General features: G+C 32.6%; 1 protein-coding gene across 1 annotated transcript; it reads left to right on the forward strand.

The window, feature by feature from the left end:
• The first annotated feature begins 16,327 nt into the window (after positions 1-16,327).
• LOC105786122 (GTP-binding protein ERG) lies at positions 16,328-21,934 on the forward strand. The gene is made up of 8 exons (XM_012612432.2): positions 16,328-17,050; positions 17,147-17,236; positions 17,578-17,723; positions 18,937-19,095; positions 19,487-19,553; positions 20,249-20,356; positions 20,839-20,978; positions 21,500-21,934. The coding sequence occupies exons 1-8, from the start codon at positions 16,544-16,546 to the stop codon at positions 21,585-21,587; spliced, it is 1,305 nt and encodes a 434-aa protein (XP_012467886.1). The 5' UTR covers positions 16,328-16,543; the 3' UTR covers positions 21,588-21,934.
• The last annotated feature ends 1,325 nt before the right edge of the window (positions 21,935-23,259 follow it).

Genomic DNA, 23,259 nt, shown 5'->3' on the forward strand with positions numbered 1-23,259 from the left:
TGTTTGTCTACATGCTACTTTATTTGTTCCTAAGCTCGTTTCAAATGAAATTATAGCATCTTCCTAGTAGCTTGTCTCTATTACAGACTTTTATCAACATTGAACACTAGAGAGGCACCTGCTAAGTAAGGTATGTAATGGGGAGGAGGTTGGCTATATAATGCCTCATAAGGTGTGGTGATAATGGAAGAATGGTGAGTGGAATTATACCACCATTTTGGCATAGGAAGACATTGCAACCACTCACTAAGGCATTCACCTGCCATACATCTGAAGTACCCCTCAAGGCACCTATTCAATAACTCAGTCTAGCCATCAGACTCAGAATGATAAAAAATAGAAAAATGCACCTTTGTACCAACTCGTTGGAAAATATTGCCAAAAATTATTGACAAAATTTTGTCCTTGTTAGAAATTATTAAATCAGTCAGTCCATGTAACTTAAATATGTGAGCCATGTATTTTTGAGTCACAGTTGAAGTTGTATAAGGATGAGACAATGCCAAAAAATGTCCCACTGACCTACCGTCAAATGTAGTTGTTAATTCGGGTTAACTCCGTACTTAAAGAACTTATTTTCTAGGCAATTTAGGATTTTAATTTACGTTTTCAATAATTAATTGTTAGGATAGAAAGGTAATAAAAATAAGTGTTTTAAACACATTTTGTAGGTGTTGTGACCTAATAGGCCGACATGGGCCTAAGGTTGTGCTAATTGGTTTAATTGAGTGTGTAGGATGAAGATATAAAGGCCCAATTAACATGGAAGCAAATGTCGAGTGATGTAGAAGCTTCTTAAGACATCCACGCACAAAACGAACGACACAAGGCAAGAATTCGGTCTCATGTTACGCCACACAAGTAGTGTGGCACAACATAAGGTCGACGTGCTGCCCAAGTATTTCAGAGATATTTTCATCCGTGCATCAAACTTATTCGAAGACCTAAGACATTTCGAATACCCAATTTGGGCTACCAACACTTTTATAAATAAGACATTAGGGGTTGAATGTAATTAAGTCGTCCTAGACACCTTCAAAAACCCTCGTAATTTAGAATTAGTTTTAGTTTATTTTCTTTTTGGATTTTCATAACTTTCTTGTTTTTCTTCTTGAATCAGTCTTGATTAAAGAACTTGTTTATTTAATTAAAGTATTTAGTTTATATTTTCCTTTGTATTTGTTTTACTTCTTTATTCCAATCAAGAGATTCACTACTCTGTTCCCCATTCGACACCCAATCCACAATTATTCAAATCTTTTTTCTTCTCTTAATCGATCGTGTTTCTCACATGGTTTATTTAATCGAAGTTGAAATTATGACTAACATGAGTGGGTAAATCCCTTAGGGGAGATTAATGAGTGGATGGGGATGTGATTAACGGAGGATTTGGGGTTTTCCGATAAGGATTAGTTGGTATAAATTATGTATTACTAAACTGTTAGGCTTGACAACCTTAATAAGTTATTATAAGCTAGACGAGGTCGGAAGATAAGTCGAATTGAGTAAATCGTAAATTATCCTTGTTGAGAAAGTGAGTTTGAGAGATAAGCGAGTATCAACAAACTGAGTAGTTAATTAAAGGTTGAGAGGTAATAATTAGTTGATCGATTACTAATCCATCTCAAAACCCTAATCTAAAGTTAGTTAGAAACCCTGAAGCGAGTTAATCTTCCTGATTGGATTATTGATTTAGTTTATTTGTTTATTTCTCATTATTTATTTCTTTTTGTTTTTTCATTTCTTTTTATTCCTCATAATCTATTTTATGGTTAATCATAATATAGAAAAATAACTACAACCACTTAGGCTTGTTATTGTAAAAGTATTTTCACTATTTATTCCATCCTCCATTGGGTACAATCTTCGGAATAATTTCGGTATTTCGTTGTACAACTATATTACAATTTGACTCATGCACTTGCAGACACCGCCATTCTTAATTTTTTTTAAAATTTATTCTATAAATGAGAAAACAGACACCCACCTTGGTAAGTTGATCCACCACCACCAATATCATAGATTTGCCCTTAGAATTTGGGAGGCCTTCAACAAATTCTATGCTAACAGAACACCATATTCTATTTGGTATAGGCAATAGTTGTAACAGACCAAGTTTTTCCACTATTTCATTTTTACATTTTTGACATATAAGACACTCTCTAATACAAGTCTTTATGTCCTTAGTCATCCCTTTTAAAATAGGAGAGAAGTCATTTTGTTCCTTGAAGCATGAACACCTGAATGTCCTCCTGTGACATCGGCATAAAAATGCTCGAATAGTTCCCTCCTGAGCTCTACATCTTTGCCTACCACAATTTTGCCTTTCCTTCTAAAAAATCTTTCATCCCATGCATACTTATAGTGTCGAGAAGCCTATTATTGGACTTCTTCACACGATTTCTAAAGCTTGGCATCAGAGAAATAGAGTTCTTGAATCCTGCTCAACAAATTAGACACCACTATAGAGTTAGTCATTTTCCATACCTGACCAAATAAGGACTTATTCCTTGAGAGAGAATCAGTTGTTGCATTACTTGAGGCCTTTTTGTAGACAACTTCATAATCGTATCCCAACATTTTGGCCACCTATTCTTGCTGAAATGGAGTAGTGGCTAATTGGTCTGACACGAACCTCAAACTTTTATGGTCTATTCTGATCTTGAAATGCCTCCCAACCAAATAAGCATGCCATTTCCTTACTACTAACAACACTGCAATCATATTTTTTTCATAAATTGACAATGTTTGATGTCTAGCATGAAGACCTTTGTTAAAATAAATGCCACCAGCTTATCTTTTTGTTCAAGCCCTATACCAAAACCTGATGCATTTGTATCTACACAAAATTCCAATTAAAAATCAGGAATGGTGAGTATAGGTGATGAATAAAGGGCCTCTTTAGGTTGTTGAAATGCCATGACAGCTTGATCATCCCATTTCCAAGCATTTTTCTTTAAGAGGTTGGTGAGAGGTCAAGCCAACAAACCATAATTCCTTATGAAATGTATCTAGTAACCAATCAATCCCAAAAAACCTCTTAGATCTTCAATGCAAGTTGGCATAGGCCAATTCACCATACAATCAATGTTGCATTAGTCTATAGCCATAGTCTCTTTTGATATGACATGCCCTAAATATTCTACTTGTTTACTACCAAAATAACACTTACTCTAGTTAACAAAGAGCTTATGCTGTCTCAAAATCTGAAAAGCTACCTGAGGTGTGCCAAGTGTTCTTCCCAAGTTGCTGAGAACACCAAGATTTCATAGGAAAACCAGGATTGTCTTCCTTAATAAGGGTTTGAAAACATTTATGAGAGCTTGGAAAGTTAATGGGGCATTAGTGAGCCCAAAGGGCATCACCAATAATTCATAGTGCCCCTCATGAGTCTTGAAAGTTACCTTATGGATGTCAGCCTCATCCATTTTGATTTGGTGATACCCTGACTTGAGGTCTAGCTTGGAAAAGACCCTAGCATGGCTCAGTTCATCCAATAACTCTTCAATGATGGGAATAGGAAACCTATCTTTGATGGTTAGCTAATTGAGTTGCCTGTAGTCCATATAGAGCCTTTAGCTGCCATATTTCTTTTTAACCATCATTATAGGGGAAGCAAAAGAACTAGTGTTGTCCTTTATGATCCCAGTAGCTAACATGTCCTGAATAATTTTCTCCATCTCAGTTTTCTAGACAGTTGGATACCTATAAGGTCAAATTTTGACCACCATATTCTTATCTTTTGAAGGGATCTTATCATCATGTGGTTTTTGTAGTAGCATGCTTGCTAGAGTGTTGAAAATGTCAGTAAATTCTTCAATGAGTAATGCAGACCAAGGTGTGCCACTGGAGGGGCTGTAAGCAAACAAAATTGAACAGTAAAAGTCATGACCATAGTGTAGGGACTTAAAATCTGATCATTCTGAGCAAGACACTTGGAGGACTTCCCTACAGATATAACTTGAATACTCTCAGGTAATATTCCTTTCAAAGTACATTCTTCCTTCCAATAAGGAACTTCATAGTCAAAGACTCAAAATTCCAAGTTATTGGCCTTAAAGAAAGAAACCACTATACACCAAGGACTATGCCACAGCCCTTCACAATTAGCAACATGAAATTTGTTACAAAATTAAATCCATGAGTTTCCCATTAAACCTTTTTGCAAGTACCTTTGGTAATTAAATTTATGCCATCAGCTACTATAACTTTAAGTTGTTCCTATTGACGTATAGGCAAGGACAACTTACTGACCATCTTGGCATCCATGAAATTATGAGTGCTGCCTGAGTCAATTAACACAATGGCTCTAGTGGTACCTACAATTTTTATAATTATCATAATGTAAGGGCCCTGAGACTCTTTCATGGCATGTAAGGACAAAAATGGCTCCTGAAGTTGCTCTCCTTAATTTGAATGATCTTTTAACTGCTCTAAGCATTCTTGGAACTCATCACCCTCTCCATCAGATTGAGAATCAATCAGCATTTGGTAGAGTTGGCCCTTGACACACTTATGGCCTACATGGTATTTGGTTCCACAAAAAAAAAACATAGGCCCTTCTGCTTCCTTTCATCTATTAATGCTGGACTAATCCCTTTGGGAGGTGCCCTGGATGTATTAGAACCACTGGAAGAACCTTAAATTGAAAAAGCATGTGTTCTAGTTTAAGGGGAAATGACTGATCGAACTGACCTAGCAGGTTGTGTCATTGGTGACCTAAATCGAGCTACAAGACTAGAACTAGCAAGGAAACTTTTCTTTGGGGAGCCATTCAAAATAGTCTCTACCTGCCTAGCTAGATGAAAGTCTTCAACCAAGCTCTGGGGTCTAAATAATTGTAAATACTGACTAATCTCATGCCTTAAGTTACTAACAAAAATGCTTAAAGCATAAAGTTCAAGCAAATGTAGCTAATTTAGGAGACTTACAAACAAATCGTGGTAGCTTTCAACTGACCCTTACTGCTTTAAAGAAACTAGCTCTGACATTGGATCCTTGAACATGTTGGAACCAAACCTCTCTCTCAAGCTAAGGGCATAGCTTATCTAGTTTAACATCTGTATCCAACTATGCTTTTGAGCAATAAAACAGTGCCAATTTAGATCTCTTCGATCCAAATGTAGCATCACTGTTCTAACTTTGTCACAGTTAGACACCACTTCAGCTTCAAAATACTGCTCAAGTTTTGACCACCAGTCCCTGAAATTTGATCCTTCAAAAAGAGGACAAACCAGTCTATAAGTTCGACCCTGAAGCACTTTCGAATAAAAATGAGGTGGATCTCCTACTATAAAGTGGTTGGGACACTTATTGAGGAACTCTTACTGGTTCTTTAGGAGGAAAACTAGGGGGTGGCCCTCCCAATAACTTTTTTTTTCTTATCTTGAGTAGCATCATTTTTTAGGACCCATGTTGTCCAAAATACTATTTGAACAAATTCAGGAGTTCAAATTTGAACTCTCCCTTAAACTCTTCATTGAACCCCAGTAAGAGAGCCTCAAGTTTAACATCAAGCCTTGTCTCAAGGTGCGAGAGCTCCCTTTGAACCTTTACCATCTCTTATTGCAGAACATTGACCTCTTTTTAAACACGTTTAGTGACTCTATCCCCTGCCATTGGGATCGGTAACTCTGATACCCTGATAAGAACTAACCCAAAAAACTGAAATTACAGAGTTAAGAGAAAGGAATAAAAGAGAAAAAAAAGTGAGGAAAAATCGAAGAAGAAGAAATCTTGTGTATGCTACTGCATAACTTCATTCTTTACAATGAAATAATATAAAGGAAAATAAAACAAACAAATTAACAACTAGCCCGATAACCAATTGATCGTTACTATCGAAAGTCAAAACGCGTAGTTTTATTAAAAACCAAAACACTTCGTTTTACTTACAACCGATACACATAATTTTATTTAGTTCTATTTTTCAGCCCATAACAACTTGTAATCGAAGATTTTTCTAGTTTCATCAATTCTCTTTGGTTAACCAACAATACATATTTATAAAAAGACAACTAAAGGTTTAATCAATTTGTATAAATAAAATAAAGAGTCTGATATTGAATAATGACCAATCGCCTAATGCTTTTTGGACACTTAAATCACATCATGATATCTCTCCTATAAATGACTTGAGTTACTAAAAATTTTAGGGATTAATTACGTAATTAAATAATTAATAGAAGCCCTATTTTAATGCTATTAAAATTATTACGATTTTTTTTGCCAAGCGATGATAACTTTATTGTATTAAACGTATGTATAATTTTATTTTATTACATTCCAAATAATTATGTAACAAGATCTTTTAATGCAGCTCCATTAAATTAAAATTGATCAAATTAATGATTAAACTGAATAAACACCTATTATCCAATGAGAAAATCTAGTGATCTATTTCTTTTGTTCAATCATTTACGATTTCATGCAAGTGTTCATGTTAAATCCAACCTCAAAAGTTATATATTGAGCTATTGGAAGGATAGAATGAACATATATAATTTGGGCTTACAATAACCTATGTAATTGAATTTCTACTTTACATTTATCATTCACAAGGTTATTTGTAATACCCAAAAATTTCGGTACATCAAATGGTATTGTTCCAATAACATACATGGTAAATTTATCAAAAGATAGATTGAGTGTATTGAAATTTTGTTTGGAAAAGAAGTAAGTAAAATAAAATATTTTGAAATTTGGTGAAAGTTAGAGGACTAAAAGTGAAAATGGACCTTAAGAAGAAAAGGTGGAGTCACAAATAAATAATTTTTCTTTCGAACTTGACATGAAAAAAAAATATTGATAAGTGGAATTGGAAAATAATGGTATGGACTAAATTAAATAAAGTAGAATAGTTTAAATGTAACATCTCTAACACCCCCGAGATGAGAACAGTGTCAGTACGGATCTTACACGTGTTAGAATTTTTTAATTAGATAAAATATAATTTTTAATATTAGTGGAGAAGGTAGTTCGAGATTATTATAAATTAAAAGGGCTTTTGGATTTAGAGAAATTAAATTAATGTTTGACCAAATTGTAAACATGTGAGAAGTGTTGGGCAAAAGTGTAAAAATTAAAAACAAGAAATGATTGGTTTAGATATATTGGAAAAAGAGAAAGGACTTGAAGAGCAATTTGACTGAGAGAGTACATGAGCATGTGGATGAAATTGAAATACAATGTGGTTTACATGTTTGGCATGATGATTTGATTATTTTAGTTAAATATTATTATTAATTTAAAATACAAAATTAAGAAGATATTTGTGTAGAAAGATGTAGAAAAGACAAAAAGAAAAAAAGATATCACCCATCTTCATTTCGTCCTCTCTCCCACGTTTTTCATAAACAATTTTTAGCAACTTTCGTTTTCTTTCATTTAGGTCATTTTCTACCATTTTTCAACCCTTTCAAGCTAAAACTTCAAAAATTCTTCCATAGATTTTTAGTTAAAACAAGAGAATAACTCCATGGCAAGATAAGTTTCTTGTGAAGCTAGTTAGAGTTCATATTTGAGGAGGAAAAAATAAGCTTGAAGATGGATGTTTGAAGTGGAAGAGAGTATGTGTAGGTGGAGAAATTAAGGTAAGTTGTTTAAATTATTATGTTATATTTATTTGATTGTATAATTTGATGTGAAATTGTAAAAATTAAGGGTATATAAGTATCTTTTTATGTTCAAAGTGATGGAAGTATTAAATGTAATGGCCTGAATTTTCAGTGGTGTCGAAACAGTGATTCGAGATCACTAAATCCGACAAGTGAGTAGAAAATATTAATAATTTAGTGAGTATAAGTTAAATGTGAAGTTAGGAAAATTTTTGAAATAGTGAATAGTGTACTAGAAATAAATATTAAAATAATTAGAATAAAAAATGAGGTATCGAGACCTCAGAGATTTTAAACCGAGCCATAAATATTTTTAGAGTGTTAAAAAATTAGTATTAAAGTTTCGTCAAGAAATTTTAAAGTTCCGATAGTTAATTGAACAAAAAGGACTAAATTGTAACAAATGCAAAATTATGAGAAATGATTAAATAGCTTAAATGATAAAAGAAAGAGGGCTTAAAAAAGAAAATAGACCCAAAGTCTATTTGGGCTGGATGGAAAAGGCATGAAATCAGCAAGAAAATAAGGAGAATTAAGGGAAAAATTGGAATATTGCAAAATTTACTTAATAAAGCCAGGATTAAAGTGGAATTATCTAGATTTCTCTTTATTTTTCTGCATTCTCATTAGAAGAAACACCATAGAAGGGTTTCATTAATCTTTTTTTCATATTTTTATTGCAAGTAAGTTCAATTCTTGATTATTTCTTGAAATTTTTGTGTTTTTGTGACTTTTACAACAAGGTCCACTTGTTGAATTCATTAGTTTTTGATTCTATGAAAGAAATTGAAAGTTTCTATGAATATGTGCTAGAATTATATGATGATTTAGCATGGAATTAGAGCTTTAAATTTTTATATGTCGATTTTATTGAAAGAATTGAATAGAAAGTGAATGTTTGGGACCTAATAGTAAAAGAGTTTGAAGTTAGGGTTTTATGTGGAAATTCTGAATTTCAATAGTTGTGAAATAACTTATAATGTCTAGGTAAAGTACTAATTGAGAAAAATTAGCTTAATTGAGGGGTTAATTGAGCAAGGACTGAATTGTATGAACTGTGAAATTTGGGGCAAAATGGAAATCAACATTTTGCACTAAAACAGTTTTGGACAGCGGCAGTAGTCTAACTTTGATAAATCACCAAAAATTGTGAGAATCGAATTAGAGAATGAATAAAATATGAAATTAAATCTTATTTAGTCTAGTTTCTCATAGAAGAAACGGTGTAAGCAATAGAACTGTAAATCATGAGATATAATAAATTTTGTGAGATAAGGTCAGAATGATTTCGGGTTCCCCTGTTTTGGATTTGAAAAATCATCACAAATTGAATAAAAATAATTAGGGGCTTAAATTTTTATATTTAAAATCCTTAATGAGTTTATTTTCAAAATAAACAAACGAAAACATCATCCAAATCCTGTACGAGGAGATAATTAATTTTTAGTGAAGAAGGGTCGAAACTGTCAGACAACAGAACAAAGGTGATTTTAAAGAATAAACTGTACTTATTGGCTAAACCAAAAATTCTAAAAATTTTATGGTAAAAAGATATATGAGCCTAGTTTTAGGGAAAATTAGCGGATCCTAATTTAGAGTTCTGTAACTCAAGATAAAAATAATTGAGTGACTATGACACGAATGGACAACATTGAATATACATAAGTAAATAGTGAAATTAATAATAGATAATGTTACTTATATGCGGGTTATAAACATTAAGGATGTGAAATAAAGTGAAGGTGAAGTCAATACTGATAAGTGAATGATTTTACAATGATAGATCGAGAACCCAAAGCAAGTCAAGGAAAAGAAAAAGTAGCTGATTAGTCCCTGAACTTTCACAAATTCTGCAAATCGACCCAGGTAAGTTCATATGGATGAAATTTAATGATTAAATTTTAATTTCATGAATTATATAATGTATGATGAGATATATTTTTTGATGAATTGAGAATAAAATAACAATGCGAAAATCGAATAAATGATCAAATTAAGCGGAACGTCAGATTTGGGTACTTCTGATCAGTAACAAGTGATAAGTGGTAGCTTTAGCTACACTTATCTGATCAGTGACAAGTGACAAGTAATAAATGTGATCCGTGTAAGACTGTGGCAGGGCTATGGCTTCGGAAAGTGATAAGTGATCATACGCAAGACCATAGTTATACTATGGCAAAGTGGAAGTGAAGTACTCAATTTTTCCGTAACTGTTCCCTAATTTGATTAAGGATAGTAGGTGACAAATGGGCCAAAAAGAATTATAGTAAATGGATAAGTGGTAGTGAGTTTATACTAGGGGCCTCACCAATGATTGTGGTTGACAGTTACACTTAGTAATGGTGTATAATGTATAAGTGTATGAATGTTTGGTAAGATTTATGTTTTATGCCTATGAACTTACTAAGTTTCTATAAGCTTACTTGAGTGTATTCAATGTCTCTTGTAGATTGACGTGAAAATATACGGAGGACCGGATCAACACTGAGGATCACACTATCCAGATTATCTCCGGTAGCTTTTGTAAATTTCCTTTTTGATTTATATGGCATGTATATGGTTTGATGATTATATAAATGCCAAAACTTGTTTAATAAATATGTATTAATGTAAAGAGTGATGAATATGCTAAATGGTATAATTATAATAGAAGTATGATTTGGTATCAAATTGATTGAATTGGATTGGTTGGTTTAGATTGGTCTCGGTCTTAAAATTTCAGTAAATGTTGGATATTTATAAAGGGATTATATTGAGTTCATAAAAAATTTGGGATTTCGCGAAAAATTCTCTATGGTTTCGATTTAATCTCGGTTTGGTCCCGAAGTATGTTTTGGGCTTTGGAGACCCCTCTAAAGGACATCATGATATATTTAGGTAAATGAATAGTAATTAACTCGTAATAATGTAAAATTAATTCGGTAAACTCCGGTAATGCCTCGTACCCTATTCCGGTGACGAATACAGGTAGGGGGTGTTACATTAAATTTATGTTTGAAGTGAATGGCGAATGATTTTTATGAATAATTTGGTGAATTATTTGAAGTGAATAATTGAAAGTAAGAAAGTAAGGGTGTTTTTACTAAGCATATTTCAATTTGAAATTAATATTTTGAATGATGGAATGGTGTATTTACCATGTTGAATGTGGTAAATATTTATTTTAATACTATTTGGATGAGTAAATTAAAAATAAATTATTAAATGATTAATTGGATAAAATTGAAGTAAGGACCGAATTGTAAAATTTGTAAAATTCGAATTCTAAAGGTTGAGTAGTGAAGTTTAAAAATTTTACGTAGTACTAAATTATATGATTATGAAATATAAAATTGGGAAGTTGAGCATAAAATAGTAAAGTTTGAAACTATAGGGATTAAATTGTAAAATTTCAAAACATGAGAGAGAGAGAGATTGTTTTGCAAAATTGTGCAAACTAGGATTTAAGACTAAATTGAAAATAAAAAATAAAAGAAAATATGATTTCTAAGGACTGAATTGCAAAATAGTGTAAATTTAGGACTTTAGGGACTAAATCATAAAAATTTAAAAATAGAATTTTAGGGACTATTTTGTAAAATCTGTAATATTGAAAAACAGGGGTTGTTTATTAAATTTGAAAAAAATATAGGAGTGGAAATGAGCAAATTAATTATATAAGTGTTTAAATGTAATATTTGAAAATTGTATTGAATTAAGTGTATTAAACTAGAAAATAATTGAGTAAAAATAAAAGAATTGAAACTTGAATTAGTAAGATTAGATTCATTAAAGTGAAGAGAATTATATTGTGAAGTATATGTGAAAAGAATATGATTAGGAGTAAATTAGGTTAACAAGGGAAATGTAAAGTGTAGTTACTATTAGTATATTTTGAGAAAAGATTAAATTGAAAAAATTAAATAATTAATTAAATAAATTATGTTGCAATAGGCATGAGGTTCCGATACATGTGTTTCAAAGTTTCAATACATGAATAATTTGAAGTTAAAAAGATTAGTAATGTATAGGTCTCGATACTATGAATAAGATATCAATATCTTTATTCTTAGAATCATAAATTCACCTAAAAATACTCGGAAAAAATTTTTAAGGTTATCTAATTAAAATTTTAATAATATAAAATTTTAGAAAGAGATTTAATATCATATGGAGTCCAGATATTGTTAGAAAAGTAAGTAAGGGTTAGGGATTGAAATTGAAAATTTTAATGTGTCATTTCTTATTTATATATGTTAATGAGTCACTAAAGGGTGTTACATTATTAGTCTTGTTGTTGTATCATTAAAGACCGATACTAAACTCCTAATTATATATCATTATGGAAGCTAACAAATAAAATTTTGTTAAATAACCTTATTAAATTATTGCAATCCTCATAAGTCACATGTGATCCCTTTATGTTTTATCCATTCACCAACTTTGATAACCTTTTTCTTAAAGTTATACTATATATATTATAGTGTAAATAATCATCAATCCAATGAAGGATTTCAATCAATTAGAAATAATTTATGGTTATGCTTTAATTATATCAACCATATAATGCCTTTAAAAAGATACTTTAACTCTTTGGTGAGAGGTATGGTTCTATATCTATATGAAAAGTTACACCATAAATAAGTTGCATACCCAACGTTAAACTTACTTGCTTACTACCTTGAGAACACTTTTATTGATAGTACTATAACACTTTGTTACCCGACCCGATCATTAGGTTTAAGCTTCAAGATGTCACATTTGTTTCTGGAGCAACTATAAACAATTACATTTAATTAGAATCATTAAACATCCAAATATGAGTAATACACATGTATAATATAATATGTAATCATTCTCAGGTGTTATACGAGCTTACGAAAGCTCTTTTGCTAACCCGAGATCGAATTAAGACTAAATTGTAAAGAATTCAAAATGTTGAGTTGACGTTGTGACTTCAGGGGTCCCTTATCGTGGTGCAACTCACTAACTAGGTCTCGTCGCGACGTTGAGAGTATGTCGTCACGATGTGACTCTGTTTTGAAAATAGCCAAAATAGCACCAACCTGCATCACTTAGAAAACAAATTCACCACAACCAATCACTGATTCAACCAAAATTTTCATTGTCAAATGTTCAATCTTAGCATATCTCATCATATATACCTTTATATCACCAAAACTTACATATTAACACAAATAATTATACAATTACCATCCATTTACCAAATTGACATATATATATTCACGTATAATCCCGATATTGCAACCATTCATACAAACCAAAAAGTACCAAGTTCATATATGCAATTCAATCATTTGACCATTTTCAAGTTACCATTTCAAGCTTCAATTATGAACATATTTACACCTTATGAAAAAATCAACTCAACTTAGGTACATGTCGTATAACGAATAAAGGAGACTTTACAAACATTGGTGAATCGAGGATATCAGACCAGATGCTGGAATCACTTCTCAAGACCTTGAGATGTACCTATACCTGCGCACGAGAAAAAAGATCATACGTTGAGCGATAATGCTCATTGGTATTTCTATGATTCAAATCAATATAACATAAGTTGAATCAATTTCAAACATTCAATTCAAATTTTATTTCCATCCAACTATTATGCTATCATACTAAGTTTTTATCAACATATCAATCTACATATGCAACTACAAGCACCAAATATACCATATGAATCAATCTATACATGTTTAAATTAACCAATCTAAAGATTATACCATGTTAACATATTAGTATCATTGATATCACATTTCTAATCAATTCATAGCATTTGGTCATATCAACATACCATTTCTGAATGAATCAATTAATTCACCACATTTTCATATAGACATTTTCACATTTTCATATAGACCTTTTCAGATGCTATTGATATTCATATTTCATGATTCATCTTTGTAACACCAAATGACATTATCGATCCAGTTCACATATCATTTATCAATTTTACACATTATATCCCTATTAACCTGACTCAGACTCGAATGGATACATGGATCCCAGCCAACACACCAATTTGGCATCTACTGCCTCATCGAAACGTCCGAAGTAAACATATTGCACCTAGTGCTCATTGGTATAATCGAAGTAATTGTTGTGCCTAGCACTCATCGGAACGTCCAAAAGAAAATGTGCTTAGTGCTCATCGATATATAGTTGAATTAATCCCGTACTCAATCTATCTTATGGCATGCCAACTATATATTGACTCTGTCCGAACAGTTAATAGGGTAACCAATATTCCAATTTCATTGTATAGTTAAATTCACATTCTATCAATCTCAATTTATCATCAATTCATCAAGTTATATAACATTTTTCTACTCAATTTCATACCAAATATCATAAATCATTAAGTTATGCTACTTTCCATTTTATTCAGTTTAGTCCTCTATCTCGATAATCAATCTCAATCGTAGCAATTTAATTAAAATAACCATTTTCAACTCACCTAAATACATATTACGCAAAACATCATGAATATGCAACAATTAAATTGATCCTAGATCATAAAAATACAAACCAAGTTTCCGAGTAACTCGTCGACAACTTTTGTTCTTCCTTTCCCTCTTGCAGGATCTGCGTCAATGTTAGCTACACACAATCAAAAGACATATGCATTATCAATTTCCCATCCAACTCACATTCAATTACAAAGACAAGCATATTTTATAATTTATTCAATTTAGTCCCTAAACTCGGGACATAACTTTCGATCTAAAGCTTCTGATTAAAATCTAATTTCACATATACTCATTAAGGACTTTCTACTTTCTATTCCTACCAAAATTTCATAACATTTTTTCATTTTATTCAATTTGGTCCCTAATGTATGAAACTAATAATTAAGCTTTACGATTTAGTCCTTTTCATAAACTAAGCTTAATTTCTATCAATTTCATACCTAATTCTTCAAGAATTCAATAATGGAAACTTTCTAAAACTTTAATAGTTTCACAAATTAGTACATGGGCTAGCTAAATCAAGCTTCAATGATTCAATTTCCATAAAAATCAAAGAAGAATGGCTAGGGACTTACTTGAAATAAGTGGTCGAATGTGAAAATAGGTTGAAAGCTTTCTCCTTTGGCTTTCAAATGGTAGGAGGTGGATTTAGGAAGAAGATGATGGCTTTTGTCATCTTTTTCCACCAAAACTTATCTTTTATACTTAGGTTTAGCTGTAATTAAACTTAATTATTTTGTTTAATCTTAATTAATTATCACTTAATATTTAATTAACCAATGTTATTGACATCCACTAGCACAACCCACTATCATCTATTTAAATTTCGTTTATTAGCCATTTGAGTCCTTTGGATAATTGCTATCTAAGTCCCCAAGCCTTTTTCTAATTAAAAATCTATAGCAATTGGATTTTTACAAATTAATCCTTGAGCCTTTATTAACCACTTTTTCGGCTAAATTACTTAACCAAATTTCAATTCATCCATATAATAACTCTATAAATATTCTTATTTAATATTTACAAACTCAGTTTATGAAAATAGAGTTCCAAAACCACATTTTTTGACTCCACTAGAAATCAGATTGTTACAAGTACATTAAAACAATCAAGTTATATGTGTGCATACGAATACTTAGGTTTAAGGTTAAACATAGTGACTTTCACAAAGTGAACTATAGATAGTTGAGACATCTATTCAATTTAGGTTTAGTCCAATGCATTGTCACTCCAAGTTAATATATCTACTCAGGAGTCGCTCATGCTTTGATAGCTAAGAAAAGCTATCTCTTTATATGAAATTTATACAATGTAATAGTTCTTACATGAGTTACTTGCTCTTGAAAACTTCGTGAACTACAAACATGTTTAAACTAACAACTATATAAAAACTATAGGAAGTTATCTTCAACATAGAAAACTTATTTGTTATGTTATTTTAACATAGTCTAACTTGGGTAATCAATTAATCATGCTTGCTTATACCATTTGTTTTACATGCAAACCATTTAGAGCAGAATATGTGCATATTATCATGAATAATAGTGTGGATGTTTAAAGTAATTTACATTATAATGAAAATGGACAAATCTTAACAATCTCGCACTTAAAGTAAAGATTTGGCATAATGACTTATTTTACTCTCCAACTTTACAAAAAAGTCATTTTAGTCATTCATTTATTTTTTCGTTTCTTTTAGCCTTGAACTTGTAGTATTTGTCAAATCACCCCAAAATGGATGGAAAATTTAATAAATGTTAACTTTACTAACACGACAACCACGTGTATGCCATGTTAGTAATTAATTAACTTTTCTATCCATTTTTGGGTGATTTGACAAATAACACAAGTAAGGGCTAAAAGAGGTGAAAATTAAATTAAGGGCTAAAATAAAATTTTCTGTAAAGTTTAAGGGCCAAATAAGTCATTATACCAAAATATTTTGCATCCCATATATATATTGAGTGTAACAAGTACAATACAATTACAAATACAAGTCCGAATAACCACAAGTATTAAACTATTACAAACGGACTATCCAAGTAACCACAAAGTATAATCATACTATTACAACACAAATAAATTAAGAACTAATACAATTCAGACTAAAATCAACTAATTGAAATTATTTGAACTAAAATTTCCATTATGGGACTTGGATACCTATGAATAGAGTATTTGACAACACATTTTATAGGATAGGGGAATAAAAACTCAATTGCCTCGGCCTGACCTGCGCTATTGGGCTCCTGAGAGGCCCGTACTCCAAAACTTTCGTGTTTTTTTTCCCTCTTCGAAGTCCAAAGTCTAAAACCCCAAAACCCCAAAACGCTCCTTGTCTTCGGCACTCTGCTATCATCACCACCACCCCAACCGCTCGCCCTACAGCTACAGGACGCTCGCAGTGTGTTTACCGAGAACAAACGGAAGCAAATCCAAGATAACAGAAATCCAATGAATACAACAAAGAAGGCTTTGACAGCAGTCACACATCTTACTTCAATTTATCCTCGCCGACTACACACCTTCCACCATCACCGCCATTATCATCACCGCCTATTTTATCGTTTATTTTCAGCCCAACCACAGCAACGCCAAGATGATTCGGACGACTCCCACCCTAACAACAGCGCTATCTCTGACTTTGACAGTGCCCAATTCTCCATCCCCGATGCCCTCAGAACTACCCCTCAACAACCTACCTGGGATGTCCACCATAGGCAACGAGTTGAGCGGATATTCTCCAACGGCGATCTCCGCCACAGAAAAGTTAAAGAAGAGGAAGAGGAAGAGGAGAGCAGGAGAAGGATTCTTGCAAAAGCCTTGCTTGAGGCAGCCTTAGAGGGCCCAGACGAGGATGCCGACCAGGACCAAGAGGTCAAGGAAGAGGACCAGAAGTCTCTCTCCGTTGGGATAATTGGCGCCCCTAATGCTGGAAAGTCAGCCCTTACTAATTTTATGGTTTGTTCATTAGCTCATTCTATTTCCTTCTCTTTAGGCATTGGCGCATTCATTCATATCACAACTAATTAATATCTCACATGCGTTTTTTATAAGGTTGGGACTAAGGTTGCTGCTGTGTCACGGAAGACAAACACAACCACACATGAAGTTTTAGGGGTCATGACTAAAGGGGATACCCAAATTGTATGTTCCTTTTTTTTTTTTTTTTGTTTATTCCTATTACGATGCTTTCACTTCTCTGTTTGCTTTTGGAATTTTCCTGCTCCTTTGTGACATACAGTACGCCCTGTTTTTTACTGCAAGACACAACAATATTTGTTCAACTGTGTTACTTTTAACTGTTTTACTGGCTTTCTATCTCGTTTTTTATACTAAATTTCAGAAAATGGGATTGTTATGATTCCATGTTTCTTTCTCGCCCTCCTGGGAATTCATGTGTGGGGAACTCATCTTTTACTCTTGCTTTATTGTTATAGTGGCCTTTAGGAGTATCATTCTACTAATCTGGTGTGTACATTATGCAGTGCTTTTTTGATACCCCTGGACTCATGTTAAATAGAAGTGGATATCTTCACAAAGATATGAAGGTTCGCGTTGAGAGTGCCTGGAGTTCAGTTAATCTCTATGATGTGCTCATGGTTATTTTTGATGTCCATAGGCATCTTACAAAGTTAGTGATACACCACAGCTGATATTTTGACCTTCTTTTACTTTTATATTAATTTTCCTCTTGGACATGTAGCAACCTTATTGTTGGTGTGCTTCTGATTTGGTTCATTTTTTTTATCATCTCTTTTACTGCCCAATACATTGTTGTCCATTTAGCTTGATTCCAGGATTTCTAGCCTCCATTCATCCTGTCCATTTGCTTACTATCCTGCATTTTCTAGAGAGGTTGCTGATTGTATGGTCAATTTGATTAACTCTTAGCCTTCAGTGCATCCTTTGGAAACCAGTGTAGTTCATAGCTTTTCTGTTACCATTTCATCATCATTGTAGATCTATTTGCCTCGGGGACTTCAACCGAGATCTATCATCAGTCTTCTGTTATCCGTAGACTATACTACATGGTTTTATCTTGTAATGGTGTACCAAACTTTCTTCATGAGGGAAGCTGCTTTGCTTTCTTGTAACAAATTAGAGATAGCGGGTGGATCTAACCTATTCCTAAAAGGGTTAAGGTCTTTAAGGGTTGTGGCTTTGATTTTCTGACTGGAATTCGAGGCACTTGGAATGGGTGATGAATGGTTGCAGGCTATTTCTTGGTTAAGGAGTTTGGTATGCCATGAACGTGATAAATGTTGTCGTTTTTGCTTTCAGTGTTGTGTGCAGCCGTTAGAAATGCAGGCAGTCCTCATCTTGTGCTACTGTGAGCTGCAAAAAGCTTTTTTGGTCCCTCACCTTATAGATATCTAAATAAGAAAGATTGTCCTCCTGGTGTCATAATTTATTATATATATTTAGCTTATGAATTGCAATGAGCTTTTAGTATGTTCATGTGCAATGCTTAGTTTTCTGTTTGAAGAATTTTAGCAAGGAATTTTCTGTGCAGCTATTCAGTTCCCCCAGAACAACACATATCCCCTTTTAGAATATACTTCAGATTGACTTCTGCCTCTTGCTTTCAAAATGCATAATTCTCTCTGTTTTCTCAAACTTGTCACTTCGGCGTACTGATCTCTTCCCATATGCCTTTTATCATAAACATTTCGGGCCTTCCATGTGGTTATGTGTTGCTTTGATCATATAAAATGGTCTTCAAGTCGGGTAAATACTTTTTTGTACTCTAACTTTAGCCTTTCAAGCTTCTTGTCTAATGCTGAAGTTGTTTTCTTCATCTTGATCGCTGATCAGATTCTCATTCTAATGATTCATCCATACAGGCCTGATTCAAGGGTGATAAGATTAATCAAACGTATGGGAGAAGAACCGAATCCTAAACAAATACGGATTTTATGCATGAATAAGGTAGATTTGATAGAGAAAAAGAAGGAATTGTTGAAGGTTGCTGAGCAGTTCAAAGATCTTCCTGGCTATGGAAGGTAGGTTTTCCTGCTGAAAGGAGGTAGCTCCTTTTAGGATATAAACAATCATGCTTATTTTCATTCATTTCGAAGCTCCGAAAAAACATGACTGACCTTTCCGATGTTGGCAGCTATATAAGCGAGATACGGACATTAACCCCTTTGTTTGAGTCTGTACTGTTTTCATTCATCTGTAAGCATGGTAATAGAGTAGCACATAGCCTAGCAACTAAGGGTGTAGAAAGGGCCAGTCCTATCTTGTTTGATATGGATTACCCTGATTATTTGCATGATTTCATTATGTATGACATCATTGAAGCTGATTAATAAAACTTTTACGAGGTATATTCAGAAACAAAAAGCATGCTTAAGTTAGCTTCTAATAAATTTAATTCTACTTATTTTCCAGGATTTTCATGATCTCAGGATTGAAGGGCTCTGGAGTAGAAGATCTTACTAAATATCTCATGGAACAGGCATTTTTTTATTCTACTTATGCTTCTATTTGAAGTAACTGGATTCTGTTATGTCTTTAAAATATGCAATTTATTCTCTTATGCATCTGGTTTAAGTAACTGGATTCTGTTATTTCTTTGATATGGCTTTTCATAATATCTTTTCTAGTTAACTAATTTGTTTGAACATGTTATCTTCTCTCAAGATCATTTTAGGATGATGGTAAGGATATTCAAATGATATCTTGCCTCTGGACTCTTCTGAGGCATGGTGTTATTGTTACCAATTTTGTTGTCAAATATATTTTCATTTTCTGCTATTATTTTTTCATATTCAGCCTTATTGTTTTCGCAAATATTTATATGCATTTTTATTTTAGATTGATTTGATGTGATTTGCTCTTAAGATTATAGTTTATTTGTGTTATGTGAACCTTGTGTTAGCATATACATGCATCTTTACTGGATGAATGAGTAAAGAAAAAAATAGCTGGTGGTCATTAGTTACAAAGAGCTCTGTATTGGATTTTTTTTTACCTTGAATCTGAATGATAATGCATTATGTATTCTATTAGATACTTCTTTGGCATTAATACCTTCTTAGTATGCTTCTGTCGAAGGGTGAAGCATGCTGAAGTTTTGTTCTGCCATTGCATGTCCTCCTCCCTCTATAAAGTAATACAACTTAGTATCAATGGCATTTTTTTCACCCGTAGGCAGTTCAAAGGCCTTGGGATGAAGATCCTATCACAATGAGTGAAGAAGTCATGAAGAATATTTCATTGGAAGTTGTCCGGGAAAGGTTACTAGATCATGTGCATCAGGTAAAACTTGTGTTGTTTGTCTATGCCTTGGCTTTTGGTTCATTGGAAGTTCTCGTATTCAAATTCCAATTCTAGAGGTGGAATTTGTGAAATTCCTTGATTTTTACTAGGAAATTAGTCATTTATTACATTTCCTTCTTTATGTGATTTTTTTATTTTCCATTTTATTTACAAAACTCATTTAAATATATATATTTTCATGCTATTAGATCTCTATTTACTTTTACAAACCTAATGAAGTCCCTATCGGATATTTTTTGTATTTTATTTTTAATGCAATTTTTGTTATAATTATTTTATCAAATTCTGGTATTGAAATTTTATTAAAAATATTTATCCAAACAATGCAATTACCATTGCTAGTATTTTGAATTGGTGAATTTTGATATGCTTTTATTTTTACTTCTTTTTTTGAGGGTTGTGTTGAGGAGTTGTCTAATGATCAAAGATTAAAACAAGGACTAAAACTTTTCTTGTGGCAGGAAATCCCATATGGTATTGATCACCGTTTGGTAGACTGGAAGGAGTTACGAGATGGATCTCTGAGGATTGAGCAGCACTTCATTACCAGCAAAATGAGCCAGCGAAAGATTCTTGTGGGGAAGAATGGCTCAAAAATAGGGTAAGCTAGTGCTATCTCCAATTAATTTCTTTTCATGGTTCCACTGGTATTTCAATCATGTGCAACATAGTGTCTCCTTGAAATCTTAATGCCAAGATATGAGGTGGTCCGCTGTGTGCGCTATAGTAGCATGATATCAGAAGATGTCTAATTCATATTCCCCCTTGATTCGACGGACACAAAATAATAACAAATAAATAAAGCAGGAGGGTGGACAATGAAAAACTGAATGTCAGTATTGCAGCAATACAAGGACTAGGAGAAACTTTATTACGTACATATCATGACAAGTTCAATTCTGTGGTTCCATTTTTGCTTCCTCTGATCCCTTGAGGTCCATATGCCTTCATTTTAGTTAAAGCATGGAAACCTCACAGGGATTTGATTTTTGCTTGTTTCTTTAGAGTTCCGTATTCTTTCCTGAAGTTCTGAAATAAAATCTGATATTGTAATGTTTGCTTGAATGCAATTCTCACAATGATTATTTGTGTGTTATATATATACTATTTAATTAATCACAGGAGAATCGGGATTGAAGCTAACGAGGAGCTAAGGTCTATCTTCAAAAGGGAGGTGCATCTCATTCTTCAGGTTAGAGTTAAAACATAAGCTCCAAGAAAATATAGTCAAAATGTCCAGAACTGCACACACATCCCGGGATACCATCTGAGGTGTATATAAAACGAGTAGCCAATGTATTTGTACCGTCATTTCCCTAGGGTCTTCTCTTTGTAAGGCCAAAATGAAGTCAGCTATTAGTGGCTACAGATGATTAATTTTATTGGGAGGTTCAAGTGGGGGTAACACAAATTATGAAAAGATCCCACTTTTGCTCTCCTTCAATGCGCCTACGTGTCCTAAATTTTTAGGTGAATTACTTTTAATTTCTTGTAGTCCCAAGTGTTGTATTCATGTCTCATTACATGAAAGCTAAGGTTGAGGACCTATTCAGTTAATTCATTTGTCATTTTATTATTTAAAGTAGAGATCATTCCTTACTTTTTCACATATCTATTTTAGTAAGTTGTCAAGAGAGGACAAAATTGATGTTTTATCCTGTCACAGCAATTAGTGGATGTTTAAGTTTTATAATCCTCTGCTTGTAGATATAAAACATTGAGCTTATTCCATTTTTATACCGTTCTGAGCCCTTTGGCTATAAGATATAAATGTATGGGTGAGAATTACTTGCTTGAAAGATGGTGAATGCTGGATGTATGTCAGAATTCAGAGTTGTTGGGACTTGGGAGTCACTTTTATTTGTTTAGTAGTGGAAGGGGGGGGGGGATTTCTACGACTGAACTCAGGAGATGAGTTTGGTCGACAATGAACAAAAAGGAGAAAAGATGTATAGGCCCCTGTAGATGCCTGCCTGTCTTGTTCACCCCAAAACTGGCAATTTTTATTTTTTAAATCTTCATAAGGTTGGGCATCATGTAATTTTTTAAAATCGATCAAATCAAGATAATGAAATTGGACTTTCACGGTTTCATTTCCTTACTTTTTTTAGCTACTCCATTATCAAAAATTACAATCAAAAGTTGTAACATTTTGGTAGTTCGTGTTTTGATATTATGCAAATTAAAACTTAATATTACTTAAACAATAATTATGATTTTCATAAATATATAAATTAATTGGTGTGAACTAAAGTTGGTTATTGGATTTGATGAAGAACATCCAAATAAATTGATTTGTCCTTTACCCTTTTGCTACATAAATTCTTACGTGTTTGGTTGAATAGAAAAGCGAAAAAGTGAAAAGAAAAAATTTTGAATGTGCTTGCTAGAGAAAAAAAGTGAGGAAAGAAAATAGAAGAGATGGTTATTTTTTATGCTAATGTATAAAAATCAATCCTAACAAGAAGTGGATGGAATACTTTTTCTTTCAAATTATTCATCTCTACTTGAATTATATTTTCTATTTTCTTTCATCTCTACTCTTTAATCTCTCTCAATTTGAAATTTGAGCGAACTAGTCCCTCTTAAAAAATTGAAAAATATAATTTCGGTCAATTTTGAAAGTGAGCAATTAAGAACAATTAATCACGGCATTAATGTTTTTTGTTAATTGTGCACAATTTTGATTGATATAATAACAAATTTAGTCTTGGAGTTTATATATTTTGTTAATTTAGTCTTGATTCTAAAAAAAAGCAACAAAGTTAGCCTCAACGTTTACACATTTACAAAAATATGTGGACTAAATTTGGTAAATCATGACCAAATTGGTAGAATGTATAAATTATGAGAGTTAAATTTGTTATTGTAGCAATCAAATT

This window comes from Gossypium raimondii, chromosome 1 (assembly GCF_025698545.1).
Source record: "Gossypium raimondii isolate GPD5lz chromosome 1, ASM2569854v1, whole genome shotgun sequence".
Lineage (NCBI taxonomy): Eukaryota > Viridiplantae > Streptophyta > Magnoliopsida > Malvales > Malvaceae > Gossypium > Gossypium raimondii.